We start from the raw sequence: 20993 nt of genomic DNA on the forward strand, positions 1-20993 counted from the left end.
AATGAGATGAAGACTTTGGTGTGTGTGTGTGTGTGCAGGTGGCGAAGGCCGTGTCTCAGGCCCTGAACCGCTGTGTGAACTGCCTTCCTGGACAGAGGGACGTGGACAACGCCATCCGCACCGTGGGCGAAGCCAGCAAAACGCTGCTGTCTGATTCAGTCAGTACTGACACGTGTCTGTCACTCTCTCTGATTCTCTGAAACCAGCTCTCACTCCTTCTTCTTCTTTTCCTCTTGCTTCAGTTCCCGGCCAGTGGGCGGAGCTTCCAAGAGGTGCAGGCTCAGCTCAATGAGGTGGCGGCGGGTCTGAACCAGTCGGCCAATGAGGTGGTCCAGGCGTCCAGAGGAACCACGCAGGACCTGGCGAAGGCCACCAGCAAGTTTGGACAGGACTTCAGCAACTTCCTGGACGCTGGAGTCGACATGGCAGGAACATCTCAGGTGACTATGACCACAGATTCTGCTCTATTCTATTGTGTTCTATTCTACCTTAACCTGTTCTGTTTTATGCTATTCTATTCTATTCATAACATGTCACATTACGTAACTTTATGTAATGAAACTCTATATTATGTTTTTATATTGCATTACGACACCTTTATATTTTATTGCATCACTTTGTGTTGTGTTGTTTTTAATTTTTTTTATATAATATTATACTACACATATACAAATATATCTTATGTCATAGAAGAAATATAAAACTAATTGGCCAGATGTTGGTACTGTAATTAAAGTTTAAATTGTCCAATTTTTGTCTGATTAACTTGAAAATTCTATTTGCATATTGCAAGGAAAACAAGTTTTGAATCTGTTATCGCCAGAATTTGTTTACATCTATGAGGCTGGACAATACAAAACACTGTCAAAAATTATCATTATTGATTGAAAAATGTGGCCGCCATGAACCAGAACATCTTTGAAAGGGGCGGAGCCTAACCTATTTTGGCTATAACCTGGTAAACAAACTCTGTGTAGGATTTATTTTTGAGCTCATATTAAATACTTTAAATGTATACTTGAAAACCAAAACCTTGTGGTGGATTGATAGGGGATTGATGGATGTGGGTGTGGCTTATTCATCAATACACATCTCAATTTTATGGCCTTACATTTAGAGGTAGAGACACAGTAACTGGCTCTGATCTGAATCCACTCCCGGTGTCACAGTTTTCTTACTTAACGTGTAACTGCGATGTTTCTCCTCCTCTCCAGTCTAAGGATGACCAGACACAGGTGGTGTCCAACCTGAAGACCATCTCCATGTCCTCCAGTAAGCTGCTGCTGTCAGCCAAAGCCCTGTCCACTGACCCCAGCTCCCCGAACCTGAAGAACCAGCTGGCCGCTGCCGCTCGGTAACAGTCACTTCATCTCTCTCTCTCTCTCTCTCTCTCTCTCTCTCGTATTCTTATTTTTGTGTGTGTATGAGTGTGTCTGACCTCTCTGAATGTTGGTGTCCACAGTGCGGTGACAGACAGCATCAACCAGCTCATCACCATGTGCACTCAGCAGGCTCCAGGTCAGAAGGAGTGTGACAACGCTCTCAGAGAACTCGAGGTAACTCACGCTGGTCCAGTCTGTAAATGTTACATCTCAACAACATCTTGAAGGAAATGCTCCTCAGGTTTCAGTCGTCAGTCATTTATCCAGAATATTGTCAGCTAATTACACTGGTGTGTTGTGTTTGTGTGCAGTCGGTGAAAGGGATGCTGGAGAACCCGACAGAGGCCGTCAATGACATGTCGTACTTTGACTGCATCGACAGCGTCATGGAGAACTCAAAGGTCTTCTTCTCTTTGTAAACATCTCCACGTACATTCACCACCACTGTGAACATTGTCACGTGACTTGTTGAGTGACTTTTCTCTTAGTTGCTCTGTGGTTGTCTTCTCTCAGGTCCTCGGTGAGTCCATGGCCGGAATTTCCCACAATGCCAAGAACTCCAATTTGCCAGAGTTTGGTGATTCGGTCAGCGGCGGCTCCAAAGCTCTGTGTGGTCTGACCGAAGCAGCGACACAGGTAAAAATCCTTGTGCTGTTTCTCTGACACCAGTTGTTGTTGTGTTGCTGTTTGTTGTCGTGTGCACTGATTGGCTGATGTTTCCAGGCGGCCTACCTGTTGGGAGTGTCGGACCCCAATAGTACGGCGGGTCAGAAGGGCCTGGTGGACCCTGCTCAGTTTGCTCGGGCAAACCAGTCCATTCAGATGGCGTGTCAGAACCTGGTGGACCCCGCCTGCACGCAGTCTCAGGTACGTGCCGACGTCTCTGCTGCAGCGCCACCACAATCACCTGCTTGGTTGTTCTTCGCGCGGCTGACCGCGATGTCCGCCGTTTCTTTTCCCAGGTTCTCTCGGCTGCCACCATCGTGGCCAAACACACCTCTGCGCTGTGTAACGCCTGCCGCCTGGCGTCCTCCAAGACCCCCAACCCTGTCGCCAAGAGGCAGTTTGTCCAGTCTGCCAAAGAAGTGGCCAACACCACGGCCAACCTGGTCAAGTCCATCAAGGTTTGTTGTCGTGGAGACAAGCGGACACACGGGGGTTAACGGTGAACACTTTCAGGAAGGCGAAATGACAAAAGACATATATCTGATTGTAACATCACAGTGGTTAGCTTATCACACATTGTCATGACCGTTTTGGTGCCTTCACACCGAACAAGAAGCAACATTTCAATCACTTTACTCTCTCAACTCACTACTACTCACCTGGGGCTAATGCTAAGCTAACTACCCTCTTAGTGAGGTGCAAACTAACGCATAAATGAAGTGACACATGGATACTTTAAGAAGTTAGCAGGGAGTACAACTTCCTCCCTAAGTTTGGGCCCCGCTCTGCTTCTTCGTTACCTTAGCTTAGCTTAGCATACACAAGCATACTCACCAAATTTCCCTCAACTTACTGTGATTCTTGTTAGCATAAGTGAGCCGAGCATCACCATCAGCGCTGGTTCAAATTCATAGATCTGCACCGAAAGTCACAAACTAACTAAGAGACTGACGTACCTTTGCACGCACCTCCCTCTGCCTGAAGGTGGCAGTAGACTCATTGTGATTGTGTCTTGTGCAGGCTTTGGACGGAGCCTTTAACCAAGAGAACAGAGAGAAATGTAAGGCGGCCACTGGTCCTCTGATCGAGGCTGTGGACAACCTGACCGCCTTCGCCTCCAACCCCGAGTTCGCCAGCATTCCTGCTCACATCAGCCCTGAAGTAAGACCTAACCCACACACTTTAATATCACTTTAATATCACAAAAAAAGGCAACCTCTGTGTCTCTGACTCCGACTGACTCCCTCTCCTGATTCTCAGGGTCACGCAGCCATGGAGCCGATCGTGGTGGCAGCAAAGACGATGCTGGTGAGCTCGACCGGTCTGATCCAGACTGCGCGCTCTCTGGCCGTCAACCCCAAGGACCCGCCCAAGTGGTCAGTGCTGGCCGGACACTCAAGGACGGTGTCTGACTCCATCAAGAAGCTCATCACAAACATGAGGTAAAAACGCTGAACGCTGTAATGAAGGTAGAGACAGAAGACCCTAGAATACCACTTTAAAGCACGTTTCAATGTGTTTCATCCCACTCTTTACCCATTTACAATAAATACAATATATATTATTCCTGTAGCACACAGACATCCACGCTACTGGCACATATCAGAAAGTTTTTCATTTATTTTCCCTGACACATGTTCCAGCATCAAACTGAGACACATAATAATAATAATGATAATAATAATAATAATATATCTTGTTGAATATTATATTATTTTTCTCTTATTTATACTTTAGTTTTTCGATGAATATGTGTTCACGAGTTTGTGAGTAACCATGTGTGTTTGTGTGTGGGTGTGTGTGTGTGCGTGCAGAGAAAAGGCTCCGGGTCAGAGAGAATGTGACGATGCCATCGAGGTGCTGAACGGCTGCATCCGTGAGGTGGATCAGGCGTCTTTAGCCGCCATTAGCCAACAGCTAACACCCAGAGAGGACATCTCTATGGAGGTAAACGCACACACATTATTTTAATTACCTGTAAAGTCCAGTTTGAAGGATTTAGTGGCATCTAGAGGTGAAGCTGCAACTGACTGACTGACTTTGGTTGAATATAAATTTGCAAGTAATTGCAAGTACAACACTTGTATTTTCAGGTGATAGAAATGTATAAATGTGTGTGTGTATGTATGTGTGTGTGTATGTATGTATGTATGTATGTATATGTATATATATATATATACATATACATATATATGTATGTATATATATATGTATACATATATATATTTCATGCATAGTGTATTTTTTATCTCATATTCATATTTTATTTTATATTTTATTTTTTTATTACCTGGGGTGTTTTTCTTTCCTGTCTCCTGTAAAGTGTGACGAATTTTAACAGTACTGTGTGTGGATGTTGGAGCTTTTAATTTCCCCGAGGGAAACCAAGGAAACCAAGGGACTAAAAAAAAAAACTAAAAAAAACTCTAAAAAACTTAATTGCAAACTTTGTTTTCTGTATATGTAAGAATATAATTTGTGTTAATCGAAGTCAAGGTTGATGTCTACCAGTGCTTTTAATCAAGTTTCAGGTGCAACGATTATAACGGAGCATCATTAAAACTCACTTATTTTCATTTTTATTGATCATTGAACAAGTTAAAATCCAGGAGAAGCTTGAACTCGTGAAAGATTTTGTCTGAAATGTATCTTGTGCAGTGGGCGTGGCTAAATCACTTGATCGCGCCTCTTAAATATCGGCCCCTTCTGCATGTTTGAAGACTTGTTGGTGGTCATTTCTTATCCTAATATGTGATAAGAGCACCACCTACTGGCCACAGAAAATGATGTTATACTATTAGGTGAGGGTCATCATCAGTGTGTGTGTGTGTGTGTGTGTGTGTGTGTGTGTTACAGACTCTCCATGAGCAGATGGCCGCCTCAGTCCATGAGATCAGTAACCTGATCGATCCCGTCGCCGTGGCCGCTCGCTCTGAGGCGTCCCACCTGGGACACAAGGTAAAACCTTCTTTCTGACATGTGGTGTAGTACCAGTGCTGACCAGCGGGGGGGGGGGGGGGGGTGGGTGTCCGCAGTGGAGCGATCACTCACTTGCTCCTCATGTTTTAATCAACAGGTGTCTCAGATGGCCACCTACTTCGAGCCCCTCATCATGGCCGCCATCGGCACAGCATCCAAGATCCTGAGCAGTCAACAGCAGATGGCGGTCTTAGACCAGACCAAGACCCTGACAGAGTCCGCACTGCAGATGCTCTACACTGCCAAGGAGGCCGGAGGAAACCCCAAGGTACTGAATCTGACACCGGCAGCACAGAGTCATCTGCAGCTCACATGACACTTAACCTTTGATTCAGCAACTTTGGGGGATTTGCAAGTCTAGAGATCTTCTTCTTTTTTTTCTTCTTTTTTCCCCTTTTTTAAAAAATGTTGTCTAGGCTTTATATTTAATCATGCACCCACAGTACAGAGACTTTTAATAGAGAGCACTAACCTACATACACTATGATACATAGATAGATAGAGAGATAGATAGATAGACAAACAGACAGACAGATAGTAATGGGAAGCTTCTTCTTCTTCTTTCGGCTTCTCCATTTGGGGCTGCCAAAGCAGATCATCTGCCTCCATCGTGTCCTCTCACTTGTGTCCTTCTACTGTTACACCAACTGTCCTCATGTCTTCCTTCACAACATCTATGAATGTTCTCTGTGGTCTTCCTCTTTTCCTCCTGCTTGGCAGCTCCATATAAAACACTATCCCTCCTCTGCACGTGACCGAACCGTCTCCAAACCTTTCAACTTGTCTCAACTGTCCCTTGAATATGTTCATTTCTAATCCTGTCCATCCTGGTCATCCTTCTGACCACATCTAAAGCAGAGAAGTTAGACATTGTAATTAAACATGTGGAGTTTGGAAGGGGAACGATAAATATTGTGAAAAGACTTAAATGAATCATGTGCTACATGGGCTCCTCCACTGCACTCTTCAAACCCAAATCCTCCTCCAGCTTATGCCTGGAATCTTGATCCAAGTAATGCAGATTTAACCTAATAAAGTTATGGGCTCCTGTGGTTCAGTGATTTTGTGTTTTCTTGCAGGCGGCTCACATGCAGGAGGCGCTTGAAGAGTCGGTGCAGATGATGAAAGAGGCCGTCGACGACCTGGGGGCGACGCTGGCTGAAGCTGCGAGTGCGGCAGGTGCGGTGGGCGGCATGGTGGACTCCATCAACCACGCCATCAACAAAATGGAAGACTCTCCCACGCTGGAACCCGAAGGCAACTTCGTGGACTACCAGACGACCATGGTTAAGACGGCCAAGGCCATCGCCGTCACTGTGCAGGAGATGGTAAAGCAGTTTGATAAACCGCTTCCACTGAGGCTCTATGAAAGGCCCTCAGTAGCTGTAGATGTTTAAATTAAAGGCAACGTTGGTGTATTTTCCTTGTTTCTCGTCAGGTAACGAAGTCGAACACCAACCCAGACGACCTCGGAGGACTGGCCAACGAGCTGACAAACGAGTTTGGAAATCTGGCCAACGAGGCCAAATATGCAGCCATTACTGCAGAGAACGACGACGTAAGTGAAACCAAACGCACCTCAGCTCCTGAGTGTGTCGTTTTCTGGCGGGGGCTCGTCTCACTTTGGTGATTTTCCGTGTCTTTGTCCGTCCACAGATTGGCTCGCACATTAAGAAGCAGGTGGGCGAGCTGGGCTTCAGCTGCACATCTCTGGTGACCAAAGCTGGAGCGCTGCAGTGCAGCCCCAACGACTCGTTCACCAAGAAGGAGCTGATAGAAAGTGCCCGCAAGGTCTCAGAGAAGGTCAGGCCTCAACTAATCACATTTATTCATTCTCGACAAATGTCAAAACAACTCAAATTCACAGTTTTTTAAGTCTTAACCTTTTTATGTTGTCCCGATTGTCCCGCAGGTCTCCCACGTGTTGGCGGCTCTGCAGGCCGGAAACCGCGGCACGCAGGCCTGCATCACAGCGTCCAGCGCCGTGTCGGGCATCATCGCAGACCTCGACACCACCATCATGTTCGCCACCGCTGGAACTCTGAACAGAGAGAACGAAGAGACCTTCGCTGACCACAGGTACAGTTCACTACAGAGGACGCAGCATGATGGCAGAAGCTTCCACATCCCTGTTCCAAAACCCTGTTCAGACTCTAAAAGGACCAGGGGTTGGTTCAGGACCCTGCCAGCTGTGTTGTTGTTTTGTCTCTGGTTCTGAGTAAAGGAGCTGATGGGTTTGTTTGTTTGTTTGTTTGTTTGTTTGTTTGTTTGTTTGCAGAGAATACATCCTGAAGACAGCCAAGGCTCTGGTGGAGGACACCAAGCTGCTTGTGTCCGGTGCTGGATCTAGTCAGGAGAAACTGGCCCAGGCTGCACAGTCCTCAGTGACCACCATCACCAAACTGGCTGATGTGGTCAAACTGGGTGCAGCCAGTCTGGGCTCTGAGGACCCAGAGACCCAGGTACGGGCGTGCATGTGTGTGTGTGTGTGTGTGTGTGTGTGTGTGTGTGTGAGTGTGTGTGTGTGTGGAATATACTGAGAAAAGCCCAAATTTCACCTCATTTAAAGGGATCCTGGAAACAGCTGCGACTGAAAGTGTGAAGTTATGTTTTTACCACAGGTCGTCCTGATCAACGCAGTGAAGGATGTGGCCAAAGCTCTGGGTAACCTCATCAGCACCACCAAAGCCGCTGCAGGGAAACCTCACGATGACCCCAGCATGCTGCAGCTCAAGAGCTCTGCTAAGGTAACTGAAACTTTGAGGTTGTGTTTAAGAGTGGATGAACGGAAAATAGAGTTTTCATTTTGAAAACTGGAGGTCTCATGTTATTGTATCGACGAACAGAAGCTATTATTTTAATTTGAAAACTTTGTGGTTGTCTTATAGTGTGGGAAACAGAAACTGAGACTTTTATTTTGAAAACTGTGTGGTTGTGTTTTAGTGTGGAAAAACCAGAAACTAAGACTTTTATTATGAAAATGTAGTGTTTGTTTTTTAGTATGTATGAACAAAAACTTTTATTTTGAAAACGTAGTGGTTGTGTTTTATTGTGAATGACCAGAAATGACCTTTATTTAGAATGGTGACAATTCAAAGCATTAAAAACTCTTCCTGACAGTGACACTAACAGTGGTCATGTGATCTGACCTCTTGTAGGTGATGGTGACCAACGTCACATCCCTCCTGAAGACGGTGAAGGCTGTGGAGGATGAAGCCACGAAGGGAACCAGAGCTTTGGAGTCGACGATCGAACACATCAAGCAGGAACTGGCTGTACGTCATCGACGTAGAATGTGGTGTCATCAGTATATACATCAACATTTGCAATAACAGATCCATTTCCTCCATCATTACCGGGCAGGTCTTCAGTAGTTCTGACCCGCCGCCGAAGACGACCACGCCCGAGGAGTTCATCCGCATGATCAAAGGAATCACCATGGCGACGGCGAAGGCAGTGGCCGCTGGGAACTCTTGTCGTCAGGAAGACGTCATCGCCACGGCCAACCTCAGCAGGAGGGCGATCGCTGACATGTTACACTCCTGCAAGGTACACGCCATGTCAGATTACAACAGTGTTTCCTAAACTCTCTCAATGGTCAGAGGCCAAGAGCAATCTTCTGCTGACCCTTTGTGTTTGATTTCTCAGGAAGCGGCCTTCCACCCTGAGGTCAGCAAAGAGGTCCAGATGAGAGCTCTGCGTTACGGCCACGAGTGTGCGAACGGTTACCTGGGACTGTTGGAGCACGTGTTGGTGGTAAGACGTCCCCTCAGTGTTGATAAGAAGTGTTTACGTCACATTAGCTGAACATAGGGAGTGTTTACAGACCGATGATGGCACAAAAAACATTGAAAAGACTCACCTCAACAAATATATGCCTGCTTAAAGGGATATTAACTAAGGGTTTTTGTGTAGCGTTGTATGAGCCCATAGGCCACCTAACAAAAGGATTAAGTCAGATTTAAGTCTACATCGTCGGACGAATATGCTCACCCCTCTCTGTAGCTGTTAGAAAGACTTTTCCAACAGGACACTACAATTTGTAAACCGCCTTTTGTCCCACACCAAAGTCCATAGAGAAAATCTGCGTTTTTAGCTCCTGTGGACACAGCAGCTGTCTCTCGACTGCTGCCTCATTGAGCAAGTTTGTGTCACTGAGACAAACACTGAAGGAAGGATTATAAACACTGAAGTCACACTATGACACATTTGGACACTCTGGCAGAGGCAGCAGTGGGTCAACGACTACTGTGTGCTGTGATTTAAAATCACAGGTTTTCTCTATGGACTTTTGAATGGGGTGCCAATAACTTTGGTTTCCTGTTAGAAAAGGCTGTTTAACAGCCAGTGAACATATTCTTAAGATGGTTTTTACATAAGCGGGTATAGAATATATTTATATTTATGTTTAAATACCACGTGACTCACAGCATGACACTGCCTGACTCTCTCATGTCATTCGATGACCTCTCTCCTCTCTCTTCTTCCTCCCCCGATCTCCTCTTTTTCCATCGCTGTTCTTTTAATAAAACACTTGCGGCTCACTGATGTCGGTGCAAGCCGGTGAGTAGTCTGCACGACTGACCTGCAGTGACAGTGCAGTGGTTTTAATGCTCCAACAACTAATGGTTAATGACTGAATCAGTCACAACACAAACAGCAGCAGGCCCCCGAGAAGGCTGTTGCTAGGTGACGGCAGCTAGCATGCGGGTAACATTAACATAACGTTGTGGTCGTCATTGGGGTAGAGCGGTGTATTTTTATTAATGCTACCATTCATAAAACATTTGTTTTGTATCTTAATAATATATTACGAGTAATGACAGTAACATACTACTGTAGTCGCCCCCTGGTGGCTAATCGCTGCCTCCCAGGCTTCACTTTTTAAACCAGAAGACTACGTCCATGTTTATATATATATAAATAGTCCACTGTCATTATCTCTTTAGCATCACAGCTAAAACAACCTGAACTGATGGATGGTGTGTTTATTTTCCGCTGATGATTGTGAGTGTTTCTCTGTGGCTGGTGTATGTTTGTGTCTGGCTCCCTGCATGCATTCCTGTGCAGTGACGTCCTCTCTCTCTCTATGTCTGCACCTGTCAGACTCCGCCCCGCTCTGACTCTCCGAGGACGCCAGCTGACGCTCGGCTGAGCAGCAGCAAATCAAATCCGTCCTCCATTAGTCTCATTCCCTCATCACATTTGTTGAAATGGTTTATGTTTTTTTTTTTTTTTTTGACAATCACTCCTTCAACTGTCAAAATGACAACCCTTAAAAAGGATAATTCAGGATTTCTGAAGTGTGGTTATATATAGTCACTGTGTTCTCAGTGAAAACAGGAGGGGAAAAAAACTATATTTCACTGTTAAACTACAGGAAAAGTGACCGTTTCTGTCACTTTATGAACCGCTCGCTTTCCCACACCAAAGTCCATAGAGAAAATCAGTGTTTTTCGTTGGTGGAGACACAGGAGCTGCTGGTCTACTGGTCACTGAGGTGAATCTGAACAAAGGATTTTAAACACAGGCAGCAGTGGGTCTATAACTCCCGTGTGCTACGATGTTAAATCGCAGATTTTCTCTATGGGCTTCGGTGTGAGTGTAGTTGATGTTAACTTTTTTGTCTTTCCCTTCTTCTCCCTCAGATCATCCACAAACCGTCTCATGATCTCAAGCACCATTTGGCCACTTACTCCAAGCGAGTGGCAGGTTCTGTCACCGAGCTCATCCAGGCAGCCGAGGCCATGAAAGGTAGTCTGACCTTTAACCTCTTCAGCAGCAGATTGCTAATAGTTTGTTCACACCTTTTGGAATGTACAGTATATAAACACGGGCGCTGAGTCCCTGAGCCCCGAACGTGAAACCAAATATTAAGTGTCTGAAACTTCATACATCCTTACACCCGTTTTGTAAATTATGGACCGATTTAAAGTCAAACAGGCCAGAAAGCCGGGGGTTAATTTAGGGCGGGGCTATGTTGTCAGTCCTCACACTCTCATTAAGCTCCACCCCTTGCCTCCTCCTCAGCTCCACCCTCTCATCAAACTATGGTATACTGGTTTAGAAAGAGTGTAAAAACACAGAATTTGAAGCTGGTCAAAGGCTGAGTCGGCCGTTCTTCATGTGCCCCAGAGTCACCCTCATCCCCTCACCCCCTCACCCCCTCCTGTGGTCTGAGCGACTGCATCTCAAATGAGTGCTCAGAGTGTTCACACCTGAACCTAAAGCTGGACATTTAATGTTTATACCACGTGTGAACGGGGCCTCAGACGTCTACGGTTTCTCACACACACACATCCACCTCGAGGCCTGAAATACAAATCATACTGAACTCACTGCGATTCCATGAATGCTCACTGGAACAGTAAAACTCAGTGAAAGTCGACCTCAGAGCTTCACATCACTGATTAATTGCCCACCCCCCTCCACACACATACCCCATTCTGCTCCAGTTTCTGAGACATAAGCTGCAACTGAATCCCAGCGCCCGGGTGTGTGCGGACGACCACGGCGGAAACCGAGAGAGATTGATGCGCCAGCGTCGCATTCACAGATGTCGCATGTGCATCTCCTCAGTCACTTCAGCTTCGTCGCCCGAGTCTGCGAAGAGCTGAAGTCGTAAATTCATAAAAGTCAAAGGTCCCGCTTCGTTTGGCAGAGGCGAGGGGAAGCGTCTTGTTGGGATCTCGTCCTAATGACAGAAGATGATGAAACATTTATGACATGTATGTGCAACACGTTAGACGGTGGACAGTTCATTGGTTTTCCCTCGTGAAACCTGCAGCGGACACGTTTCAATTCTGATCATGGAGGACTGCCCATTTTATATGAAAGGGATGGTTGGGAAGTTTATGAGGTGCTGAGCGCCGACTGCACCGTGAGTGCTGGCCCCCCCCCCCCCCACACACACACACACACACACACTGACACACACTGACACACACATGTAGAACCAGGCTGGCTCTTAGTGAAAACATGACTGTCGTTGGTGGAAAAACTGATGAAATCTACGTTAGGTTAAAGCTCCAGTGTGTAACTTCTGTGGGGTCTTATTCCAACCCCCTTCATGTCAGTATGTCTGTGCCTCACTCACCAATCAGAGAACTTTACCTTAACCTAAAGTTTGCTGCTGTCTCACTAGCTGTCACGCCTCCATCAGTGACGTAAAACACGTCACTCTGTGTCTCCACAGACACCAAAAACTAAACTGTGTAGAGCTTTTTTGACAATGTCTTTAATTCTACTATATCTATATATACATATGATATATAATGTTGACTAGTTTACCTCGCTGTTAGCTTTTTCCAACAGAATACCATGATTTGTCACTTTGTGAACTACTCATACTCCCACACCAAAGTCCTTAGAGAAAAATGGCGATTTTACGTCACAGCACGCAGGAGTTGTTGATCCACTGCTGCCTCCATTAGTTAACTCACTGTTATTTTGTGAGTTTGGTGTTTGAAATCCTTCAATCAGATTTCCTCAGTGACACAAACTTGGCAAATGAGACAACAGTAGACCAGTAGCTCCTGTGTACCCCACAAGCTAAAAACACTGATTTTCTCTATGGGCTTTGGTTTGGGAGAATGAGCAATTTACAAACTTCATTTTCCTCTCTGAAAAATCATGTAACTGGACCTTTAAACTACTTTTAACCATATGAGGAGCTAACATACAGCTAACTAATAGAAAATCCTGGGTGTTTTACCCCCAAACTGAGTGTCTTCTGCTGTTGTTGTGTGTTGCAGGCACAGAATGGGTCGACCCCGAGGACCCCACTGTCATCGCAGAGAACGAGCTGCTGGGTGCAGCGGCGGCCATTGAAGCGGCTGCCAAGAAACTGGAGCAGCTGAGGCCCAGAACCAAACCCAAGGTCAGAGGCCTTTTCACTATGAGGTCACACTCGGCACGTGTCCTGTTAATACTTCACTATTCCTACATCTCAGTTTTTCTGCTCTTAAAACATGATCCTCAGATCCTCACGGCACATTACCGCAGCGTGTTTGTTGACGGCCGGTTTCCTTGTTTTCTCTCATAAACAGGAAGCAGACGAGAGCTTGAACTTCGAGGAGCAGATTCTGGAGGCGGCCAAGTCCATCGCGGCTGCCACCAGCGCTCTGGTCAAAGCAGCTTCAGCAGCTCAAAGGGAGCTGGTGGCTCAAGGGAAGGTACGTCTGAAAAAATGTGACACCATGAAGGAACACTCACTGTACCTGTTTGAGATGGTTCCTCACATGCAGAGCCCTCCGACAAAGACTTGAGACTCAGTTTTGGCCCTTTTTTCACCATTTCTGTTCGTCTGTCCAGTCACTGATGGCTAAAAATGCTCTAAACATGTTATATCTAAGTAAAAACCATGTTTCAAACACATGGGATTTGAAGTGTTTGGGACAAGTCTAGACAGTTTCTTAAACTTTTTAAGACAGTTCTGGAGAGTCAAGTCTTCCTGACATCTGAACAGTTCTGGACCAGATCTGATCCAGACTTTACCACTTAAATATGTCTTAAAAATTATGTTTTTTAACATATGTGAGATCCATGAAGGCCTCAGTTCTGCCGTCGTGTCACCAAAAATTAAACCAGTAAAACTTGTGTTTCTGTTTCTTCTAGGTTGGCGCCATCCAGGCCAACGCTGTGGACGACGGACAGTGGTCTCAGGGTTTGATCTCAGCCGTAAGTCTCCTCACTCCATGAGAACATTTTCTGTGCTGACAGTGACGCAGATGGTCTTTACCATCCGCACCTTTGACTCCTCAGGCTCGAATGGTCGCCGCGGCAACCAACAACCTGTGTGAGGCGGCTAACTCTGCGGTGCAGGGACACGCCAGCGAGGAGAAGCTCATCTCATCAGCCAAGCAGGTGGCGGCGTCCACCGCTCAGCTGCTGGTCGCCTGTAAGGTCAAGGCCGACCAGGACTCGCAGACCATGAAGAGGCTCCAGGTCAGTACTGCCCCCTGTCTGTCAGCAATTGAACTGCATCTATCGTCAGTTTGAGGTCAATCTGACCGAGTCTCACTGACCTCTGGCTAGTTTTTCCATTTGGAAAATTATTTTGAGTGGGTTTTTTTGATAATAAGAAGAAGTTTCTCTAAAATGTGATGTTGAAATGTTGAAATGTTATCTGGTTTCTTTGCGCCAAATAACAAAGAAATCATTAAAATGGGACAAAATAAGACAGGTTTTTTTAAATTGTCTGACATTTATACTTAGCTTTAAAAGATGTGTATGTACACAAACATATTAATGAGTATTTTATTCAATTTCTGCTAATAAACCCTCCTAAATATTCCAGCAAGGGTGTCGACCAATAATAATAACAATAATACATTTAATTTAAAAGCGCCTTTCAGGTCACTCAATCCACTCACATACTGCACATGGACCTATTGACCACATGGAGGCCATTGTACCTGTTGGCAGTTGTGTTAGATTAGAGATCCCTTGTGTTACTTTAAGAAATACATATGTAAAAATAAAGTTTGGTCCATGACGAAACAATGACGGGACAAATTAGACTCTGGCGAGAAGCCACAGCCAAGAGGATGGCTGCATCATCAGAGACAGACCAGGGCAGAGTGCACTGTCTCACTCTTTTGTCCAGTGCATCAGAATCACTGTCCCCTCCCTAAAAGGACTCTGCATTAGTTACCACGGTAACAGAGTCTGTTTGGCCTCCAGCCACCCCCCCCCCCCCCCCCCAATTCTTCCAAAGTTAGCTCTATAATCCAGTTCAGATCAGAGCGACAGCTGCTGCTGTGCTGCTCTACCTGCTGAGGAACAATAACGTCAGACACTCTGTCTGCAGCAGCTGACGCCGCGTTATCGTCTAAACATAGTCCGGGGCGCCGAGTGTTTAGAGTTACAGGTGAGCTGTGACATCAGGATTAGTGCGCTCTATATATAGCGCAGACGAAATTGGGCGTTACACCCGACTAGTTTTGCATTTCCGTAAAGACCAAGTTTAGAATTTATAATGTGCTCCAGCTTTCCTCGGAAATTAGTCAAATAATGTTGGACAATGTTAGCATTGAAGCTACGTTTGCTAACTAGCAAGCTAATCAAGTCCACTTGATAAACAACTGTGAGAATGACACAAAAACTTGTAAACTTGGGGCATGAGCAGTTAAAAGAAGTTGAAAAATTGGAATTGCAACTTCAGGGGGCGCTCTAACTGAAGTTTCCTATTTGCAACTTGGAAATTCAACCTCTGTGGACAACTAGAACGAGCTATAAATCACGTCGAATGCTACATATCACGATGTAGGATGTTTTCCTTCTTAAAGAAAATTATCAATCATGGAAATCATGTCACAATGTTTCTGACCACAAAGATTTGGATTCATAATAATTTTGTGATAATTGTAAAAAAATAAGCTTTAAACTTGTGAAATTTATAAAATAAGGTTTTAAACTCATCAACATTTTGACTAAAAAAGCTTGACTTGAGCCTGATTTTATAATAAAAAGGAAGTTGTGTAATTTATTGAGTGTCCATCAGGGGGCGACTCCACTGGATTTAAGTAAATCTACAAGCCTAATTCTCACTTAATCTATAACATTAGTGGACATTTTTAGGAATTTATGGGTGGGACGGGGCTACACTGGTGTGCCACTCCTTCCTCTCTCTGTAAGCTCCACCCACTTCCTCCCCCCTGCTCCACCTTTTCCTCCAAACATAGTCTCTACTGGTTTTTAAAAACCATAATGACGCTGGTGATATCACGGTGGGTTGTCCACCCTGATTGTCCACCTGTTGTCCAGTACTACATGATTTTATTTCGGGTTAAACTCGACACAAAAAGACTTGGACTCACTGACGGAGTCCATGTTTTCAGGTTGTCTTGACCTTCATGTGTAACCGATGCGGTCAACACCAAGACAGAGCAGAAACTTCACGCATCTCCTGACACTCCGCACTCCCAAAAATACCATCTTAAAGTCGGTGTGCCGGTTCACTGTGAGCACATCAGGCTGCCCAGGCCGTCTCATGTTCTCTGATCCAATCAGCAGCGGCTTATCTGCTGCTCTTCTGGGCCTGCAGCTGCTGCCGCAGTAATTCCCATACATTCATGTCCACAGACGCTCTGGAAACAATCCACGGGTCCGTCCACGCCACTGAATCTGGAAACATTAACCCGCGATCTATGATTACAGCCGCAGCACTTGTTCTCATCACTCTGCTGTGGGGGCTTTTTAAGGCTGTAATTACTGAGCGCTGAGTAACGTACAGTCTGAGGAAGTGACCGGTCCTGAAGGCAGCAGATGGTTCCGGGACAGAGTAGCTTCTGAATCACATCAGAACATTAATGTATGTGGATTCAAGTGACACAAGTTTGTGTCACTTTGTTAAACTCCCACACCAAACTCCATGGAGAAAATTGGCAATTTTACGTCACAGCACACAGGAGTCGTTTGATCCACTGCTGCCGCCATCGCCAAGTTCATATTTGTTGTTTTGTGATTTCAGTGTTTGAAATCCTTTGTTCAGATTGACCTCAGTGACCCAATCTGGCCAAAAGAGGCAGCAGTAGACCAGCAGCTCCTGTGTCTCTGTGAGCTTAAATCACTAGTTTTCTGTATGGACTTTGGTGTGCGTTGAACAGACATCAGTTTCCCCCAGGAAAAATCTGTCTAACAGTGAAACATCTTCTTACTAAAGAAGATATTTTACGTGGCTAAAATCTGTTGGTTTCCCCACGGTCAGCCATGTTTTCAGGGGGAGGGAGCCTCAGTGTCTCGGGCGGACAGTACGTGCGTGTGTCAGTACCTCATATAAAGACACTTCAAAGGAAAAGTGCTTAGAGACACATTTATCTGAACAAATCACGTCATTTCTGTCACTCGACACATTTTAAAAGTGTCGCTCGAGTATAAATCAGGCTGGAGTCTGAAATAGCTGCCCGGAGGCATTCCCAAGATGGCTGCTGAGCGGACGGACAGGGCAGCCCTTGTGTTCAGGGGGGGGGGGGGGGGGGGCGGAGCCTGCGTTTGGCAGTAAATGATGTGGAGGCTTCAGTGAATGTTACGTAGATGGAGTGTCCGTGGATGTGTTTGTTCTAGAGTGAGAATATATGAGCGTTTGCATGATTTATTACCTCCTCCTCCCCCTGGTGGACAAACACTGTCGTCCAGCCTCTCTGTGTGTGTGGGTTGTGATGTCATATGTGTCAGTGTTTAGACAAACAGTCACATTCCAGCCGAACATAAACTCACAGAGGAGGAGGATTCACCGTCGTCTGAGTTCAGCCCTCAGAGCCGCAAAAGGACAAAACTCCTGTTTGCTTGCAGCCGCGTCATCCAATGGAACACGTGTTTTTTGTTGCTCTGAGCGAGCTGCTCCTCTTTGCCTTTTACAGATATCCCTGAGAGTCTGAGCAAAGGGAAAAAACTGTTGTGTTATGGTTGTGTTCTCTGGTGGATGTGATCATTCCCTTTCCCGGAGTGGCTGAGCTCAAAAAAGGAGAGTGTTTTTCCCACAGTTGGGCTTCACTTTGGCAGATATTTAACAATAACATTCACAAAAAAACATAACTTTATCTTAGTGACTAAATGTTTGTCCGACTGTTGTGTAATTTTTGGCACCAACTTTGAAAATCAGGGAATAAAAATGCTGTTCTGACAGCCAGAAAATGTGGGTTTTGGCATTTATGTTATTATTATTATTGTTATAGAAAATAGACATTTCCTGCATTGACAATGTTGTTTTGGTCGTTGTAAACATCTAAACCTGTGGTTCTCAATTTTTTATACCAAGTTACCAACGTTAAGATACAGTGATGTAAATAGTCTGAGCAAAGTCGGTTATGGACTTTTCACAGGAGGCAGATTTATTCCCAATAAGATAATTTGCTTTCTCGTCATCCTCCTCTTCCTCAGATGTACTTCACACACTGGTATAGTGAAAATATTATAAAGTTTTTTCAAAATTTGTATATACAGTAGAACAGTATTTTTGATTTTCCTCCAAGGACCACCAGAGGAAACTTGCGTACCACTGGGGGTCCACATACCACATTTGATAACATTGGATCTAAAAAGAAAATCAAGGAAAATAATTGATGACATAATTTCCAACTGTGCCTGTCAATTAGCTATATTGACATTAACAAAAGTCATGTTGTTGCCAAAGCGTTAAATTTTACCTATGGCTAAGCTCCGTCCTCGTCCACAGACTGACCAATCACAGCAAGTCTCAGACGAGCTGAGAACTCCACGCAAACAGTAACTTTTCTCTCTTTTGGAAAGTTGTACGACTTGGATAACGCTGTATGTTCACTTTGCTAATGTTAGCTAAACATTAGCGGGCGATTTCATTGTTTACGAGTCATAACGTTAGCTCAGGAGCTCATCGTGTCCCTGTTTTAACCTTTTAAATTAACACACAGACAACCTGGTTTTGGTTCTGGTTCTGACCGATGAGTCTCTCCCTCTCTCTCTCTCCCTCTCTCCCCTCAGGCTGCCGGTAACGCGGTGAAGCGAGCGTCCGATAACCTGGTAAAAGCGGCCCAGAAGGCGGCGTTTGACGAACAGGACGCTCAGGCCGTTGTGGTCAAGAGCAAGATGGTGGGAGGCATAGCTCAGGTGAGTCCCCGAGAACACGCACACCTGCAGGCGGGAACTACAGACGTAAACGCCGCACATACCTTTGAAGTAAAATAAAACGAAGTAAAAACGCATAATGCGTAAATATAACTAAATGAAGCAGAGACAGTCAACTGTGAGGAGCTGATTTAGTGTTTGTTAAACTAAAGTAAAATGAACAGGAAGCTAGTTAGCTACTGAGATAGGAGGCTAGTTAGCTATTGAGATAGGAAGCTAGTTAGCTACAGAGATAAGAGGCTAGTTAGCTACTGAGATAGGAGGCTAGTTATCTAGCGAGTTTTGAAATGTTCCGAGTTTACAAGAGTGGTGATGTTTTTCAATGCAGTCGGGAGCCTGTGGAAGTTTCAAGTATTTAATTGAAATTTTAGTCCTAATTTGTTTGTTTAGTTAATTATTTTCAGGAAATGTTTCCTTATTTCTCAGTTGTTCCCTATATATTAATTTATTGCACTATGTTGGCATTATGCGCATGCTAGCTGTTATTATGGTTGCCTAACATTGGAACATTACCAGGTACGATCACCAATAGAAAAGAAAAAACCGAGCTGAGCCAAGTTGTGATAGAAGTGTATAATTAAAAAAGCACGAAATTCGTCTGATACAGAGCTCAAACAAGTGTCTTGTTGTGTTTGTGTTAGCGTGGATGCTGCCTCAGTGTCGGTGGTGAATCAGTGAATCACATGCATTGTGTTGTGTTGCAGATTATGGCGGCTCAGGAGGAGATGCTGCGAAAAGAGCGGGAGCTGGTGGAGGCAAGGAAAAAGCTGGCCATGATTCGAAAGCAGCAGTACAAGTTCCTGCCGTCAGAGCTGATGGACGAAGACCAAGAACAGTGAGAGAGAGTGTGTGTGTGTGTGTGTGTGTTAGAGTGTGTGCGTGCGTGGCTGTGTGTGTGTGTGTCTGTGCGCGTGTGTGCGAGGACGCTCGCTCAGGATCTTCTCCCAGCTTCAACCAGACATCAGGCAGATTGACTCCACATCATACAGATGTTTTTTTTATCTGTTTCTCTATTTAATTTTCAAAAAAATGACAATGACAATGATGATTAAATTGACTATTTGCGATATATATATATACACATATATATGTATATATATATATCCTCGAGTCCTTTGATTATATACTGTATGACGTCAAACTTACCTTTCCATTTTGTTGCAAGTCTTTTAAAAACAGGAGCTGCCAGTAATTTTAATTTCTGCCTTCACAGAGTGCTTCTATGCAATCTAAGCATAATATATGCAAACACTCTATGCAGATGACAATGTGTTGTTGTTGTTGTTTGTTTTTATTCATATCTTTGTGAGGTGTACGGTTACATGTGATGTGACGATTCTCAGCACGACGGACTGTTTCAGGAGTAGTTTTTAAACTTTAGATTTTGGAGGAAGAAATTTTATAACTTTGCGATGGAACAAATCAGAACGAGAAAATGTTATTTTTTTAAAAAAGACGTCTGAGCTATGAAATGTATTAATGATGTTTTCAGACATATCTGAATAAAAGATCGTTTTTTGTTTTTAGTATTTGGATTTAAGCAGCTACAGTATTGCCCGCCTGAAATAGATTACATTAGATTAGATTAGATTAGATGAGGGAGGTATTTGTGTAAAGATTATGAAGCCATATATTTAACTTCAGGAAGTTTGACATGGTATTGACCATATTTGGAGGTTAAGTGTTGTCGTCTCGCTGCAATGGCGTTTTGTTTTTTCTAATGCAGTGCTTGTACTTCCTGTCTGATCAGGATTACTTCCAGTCTAATTATAGTATAATTAAGTTGATGCTCACTCTTTGTTATATCACTGCTTATAAAAGTGCCTTATTCATCATGAAACTATAATGGGTGACACATTTATCTCTTTACGTTGCACTTCCTTCATTCAAACCTCATTTAAACTCGTCTTCACTCTTTTCACGTCTGTATTTTTTTCCCGAGCAAACCGAACAGTATGTTTAATATTAAAAAGAAAAGACTGTAATCATACAAATCTGTTTTTTGTTCACATTTCCTGATTTATTCGTGGTATCAGTGTAACGCTGGTGTGCGGCAGCGCCAACTCATGGGCACTGTGAGAGAGATTTATATTCAATAAAGTCAGTTTTACAGTGAAACTGTTGACATCTGTGTTGTTTTTCCAATCTCTTGTTTAGGCAAAATATGTCACTGCTTCTATAAAAACACCAGACAAAAGTTTATACATTTATATATCAGATAGATAGATATATATGGACTTTTTGGCTTGCTAGCCATGAAACGATCAAGCTAGCTTTGCGCTAAGGGGATTTCTAGCTAGCTAGCCATGAAACTGTCAAGCTAGCTTTACATAGCTGTGCGGGAAGGGAATTTCTATCTAG

General features: G+C 44.5%; 1 protein-coding gene across 6 annotated transcripts in view; it reads left to right on the forward strand.

The window, feature by feature from the left end:
- tln1 (talin 1) overlaps nt 1–20750 on the forward strand; it is a 49466-nt gene extending 28716 nt beyond the window's left edge. For all 6 annotated transcript variants that reach the window (XM_058616702.1, XM_058616703.1, XM_058616699.1 and 3 more), the window contains 29 exons: nt 39–158; nt 243–440; nt 1215–1354; nt 1463–1556; nt 1694–1783; nt 1896–2018; nt 2106–2249; nt 2345–2506; nt 3069–3209; nt 3309–3490; nt 3863–3995; nt 4905–5006; nt 5125–5295; nt 6107–6355; nt 6466–6585; nt 6684–6830; nt 6940–7106; nt 7306–7489; nt 7649–7774; nt 8186–8302; nt 8391–8576; nt 8676–8783; nt 10676–10781; nt 12782–12906; nt 13076–13201; nt 13644–13706; nt 13791–13973; nt 18489–18614; nt 19337–20750. In XM_058616702.1, the coding sequence (XP_058472685.1) occupies nt 39–158; nt 243–440; nt 1215–1354; nt 1463–1556; nt 1694–1783; nt 1896–2018; nt 2106–2249; nt 2345–2506; nt 3069–3209; nt 3309–3490; nt 3863–3995; nt 4905–5006; nt 5125–5295; nt 6107–6355; nt 6466–6585; nt 6684–6830; nt 6940–7106; nt 7306–7489; nt 7649–7774; nt 8186–8302; nt 8391–8576; nt 8676–8783; nt 10676–10781; nt 12782–12906; nt 13076–13201; nt 13644–13706; nt 13791–13973; nt 18489–18614; nt 19337–19471 (4068 nt within the window). In that variant the 3' untranslated portion in view covers nt 19472–20750. The remainder of the gene's footprint in view (nt 1–38; nt 159–242; nt 441–1214; nt 1355–1462; nt 1557–1693; nt 1784–1895; nt 2019–2105; nt 2250–2344; nt 2507–3068; nt 3210–3308; nt 3491–3862; nt 3996–4904; nt 5007–5124; nt 5296–6106; nt 6356–6465; nt 6586–6683; nt 6831–6939; nt 7107–7305; nt 7490–7648; nt 7775–8185; nt 8303–8390; nt 8577–8675; nt 8784–10675; nt 10782–12781; nt 12907–13075; nt 13202–13643; nt 13707–13790; nt 13974–18488; nt 18615–19336) is intronic.
- The last annotated feature ends 243 nt before the right edge of the window (nt 20751–20993 follow it).

This window comes from Solea solea, chromosome 19, assembly GCF_958295425.1.
Source record: "Solea solea chromosome 19, fSolSol10.1, whole genome shotgun sequence".
NCBI classification, from domain to species: domain Eukaryota; kingdom Metazoa; phylum Chordata; class Actinopteri; order Pleuronectiformes; family Soleidae; genus Solea; species Solea solea.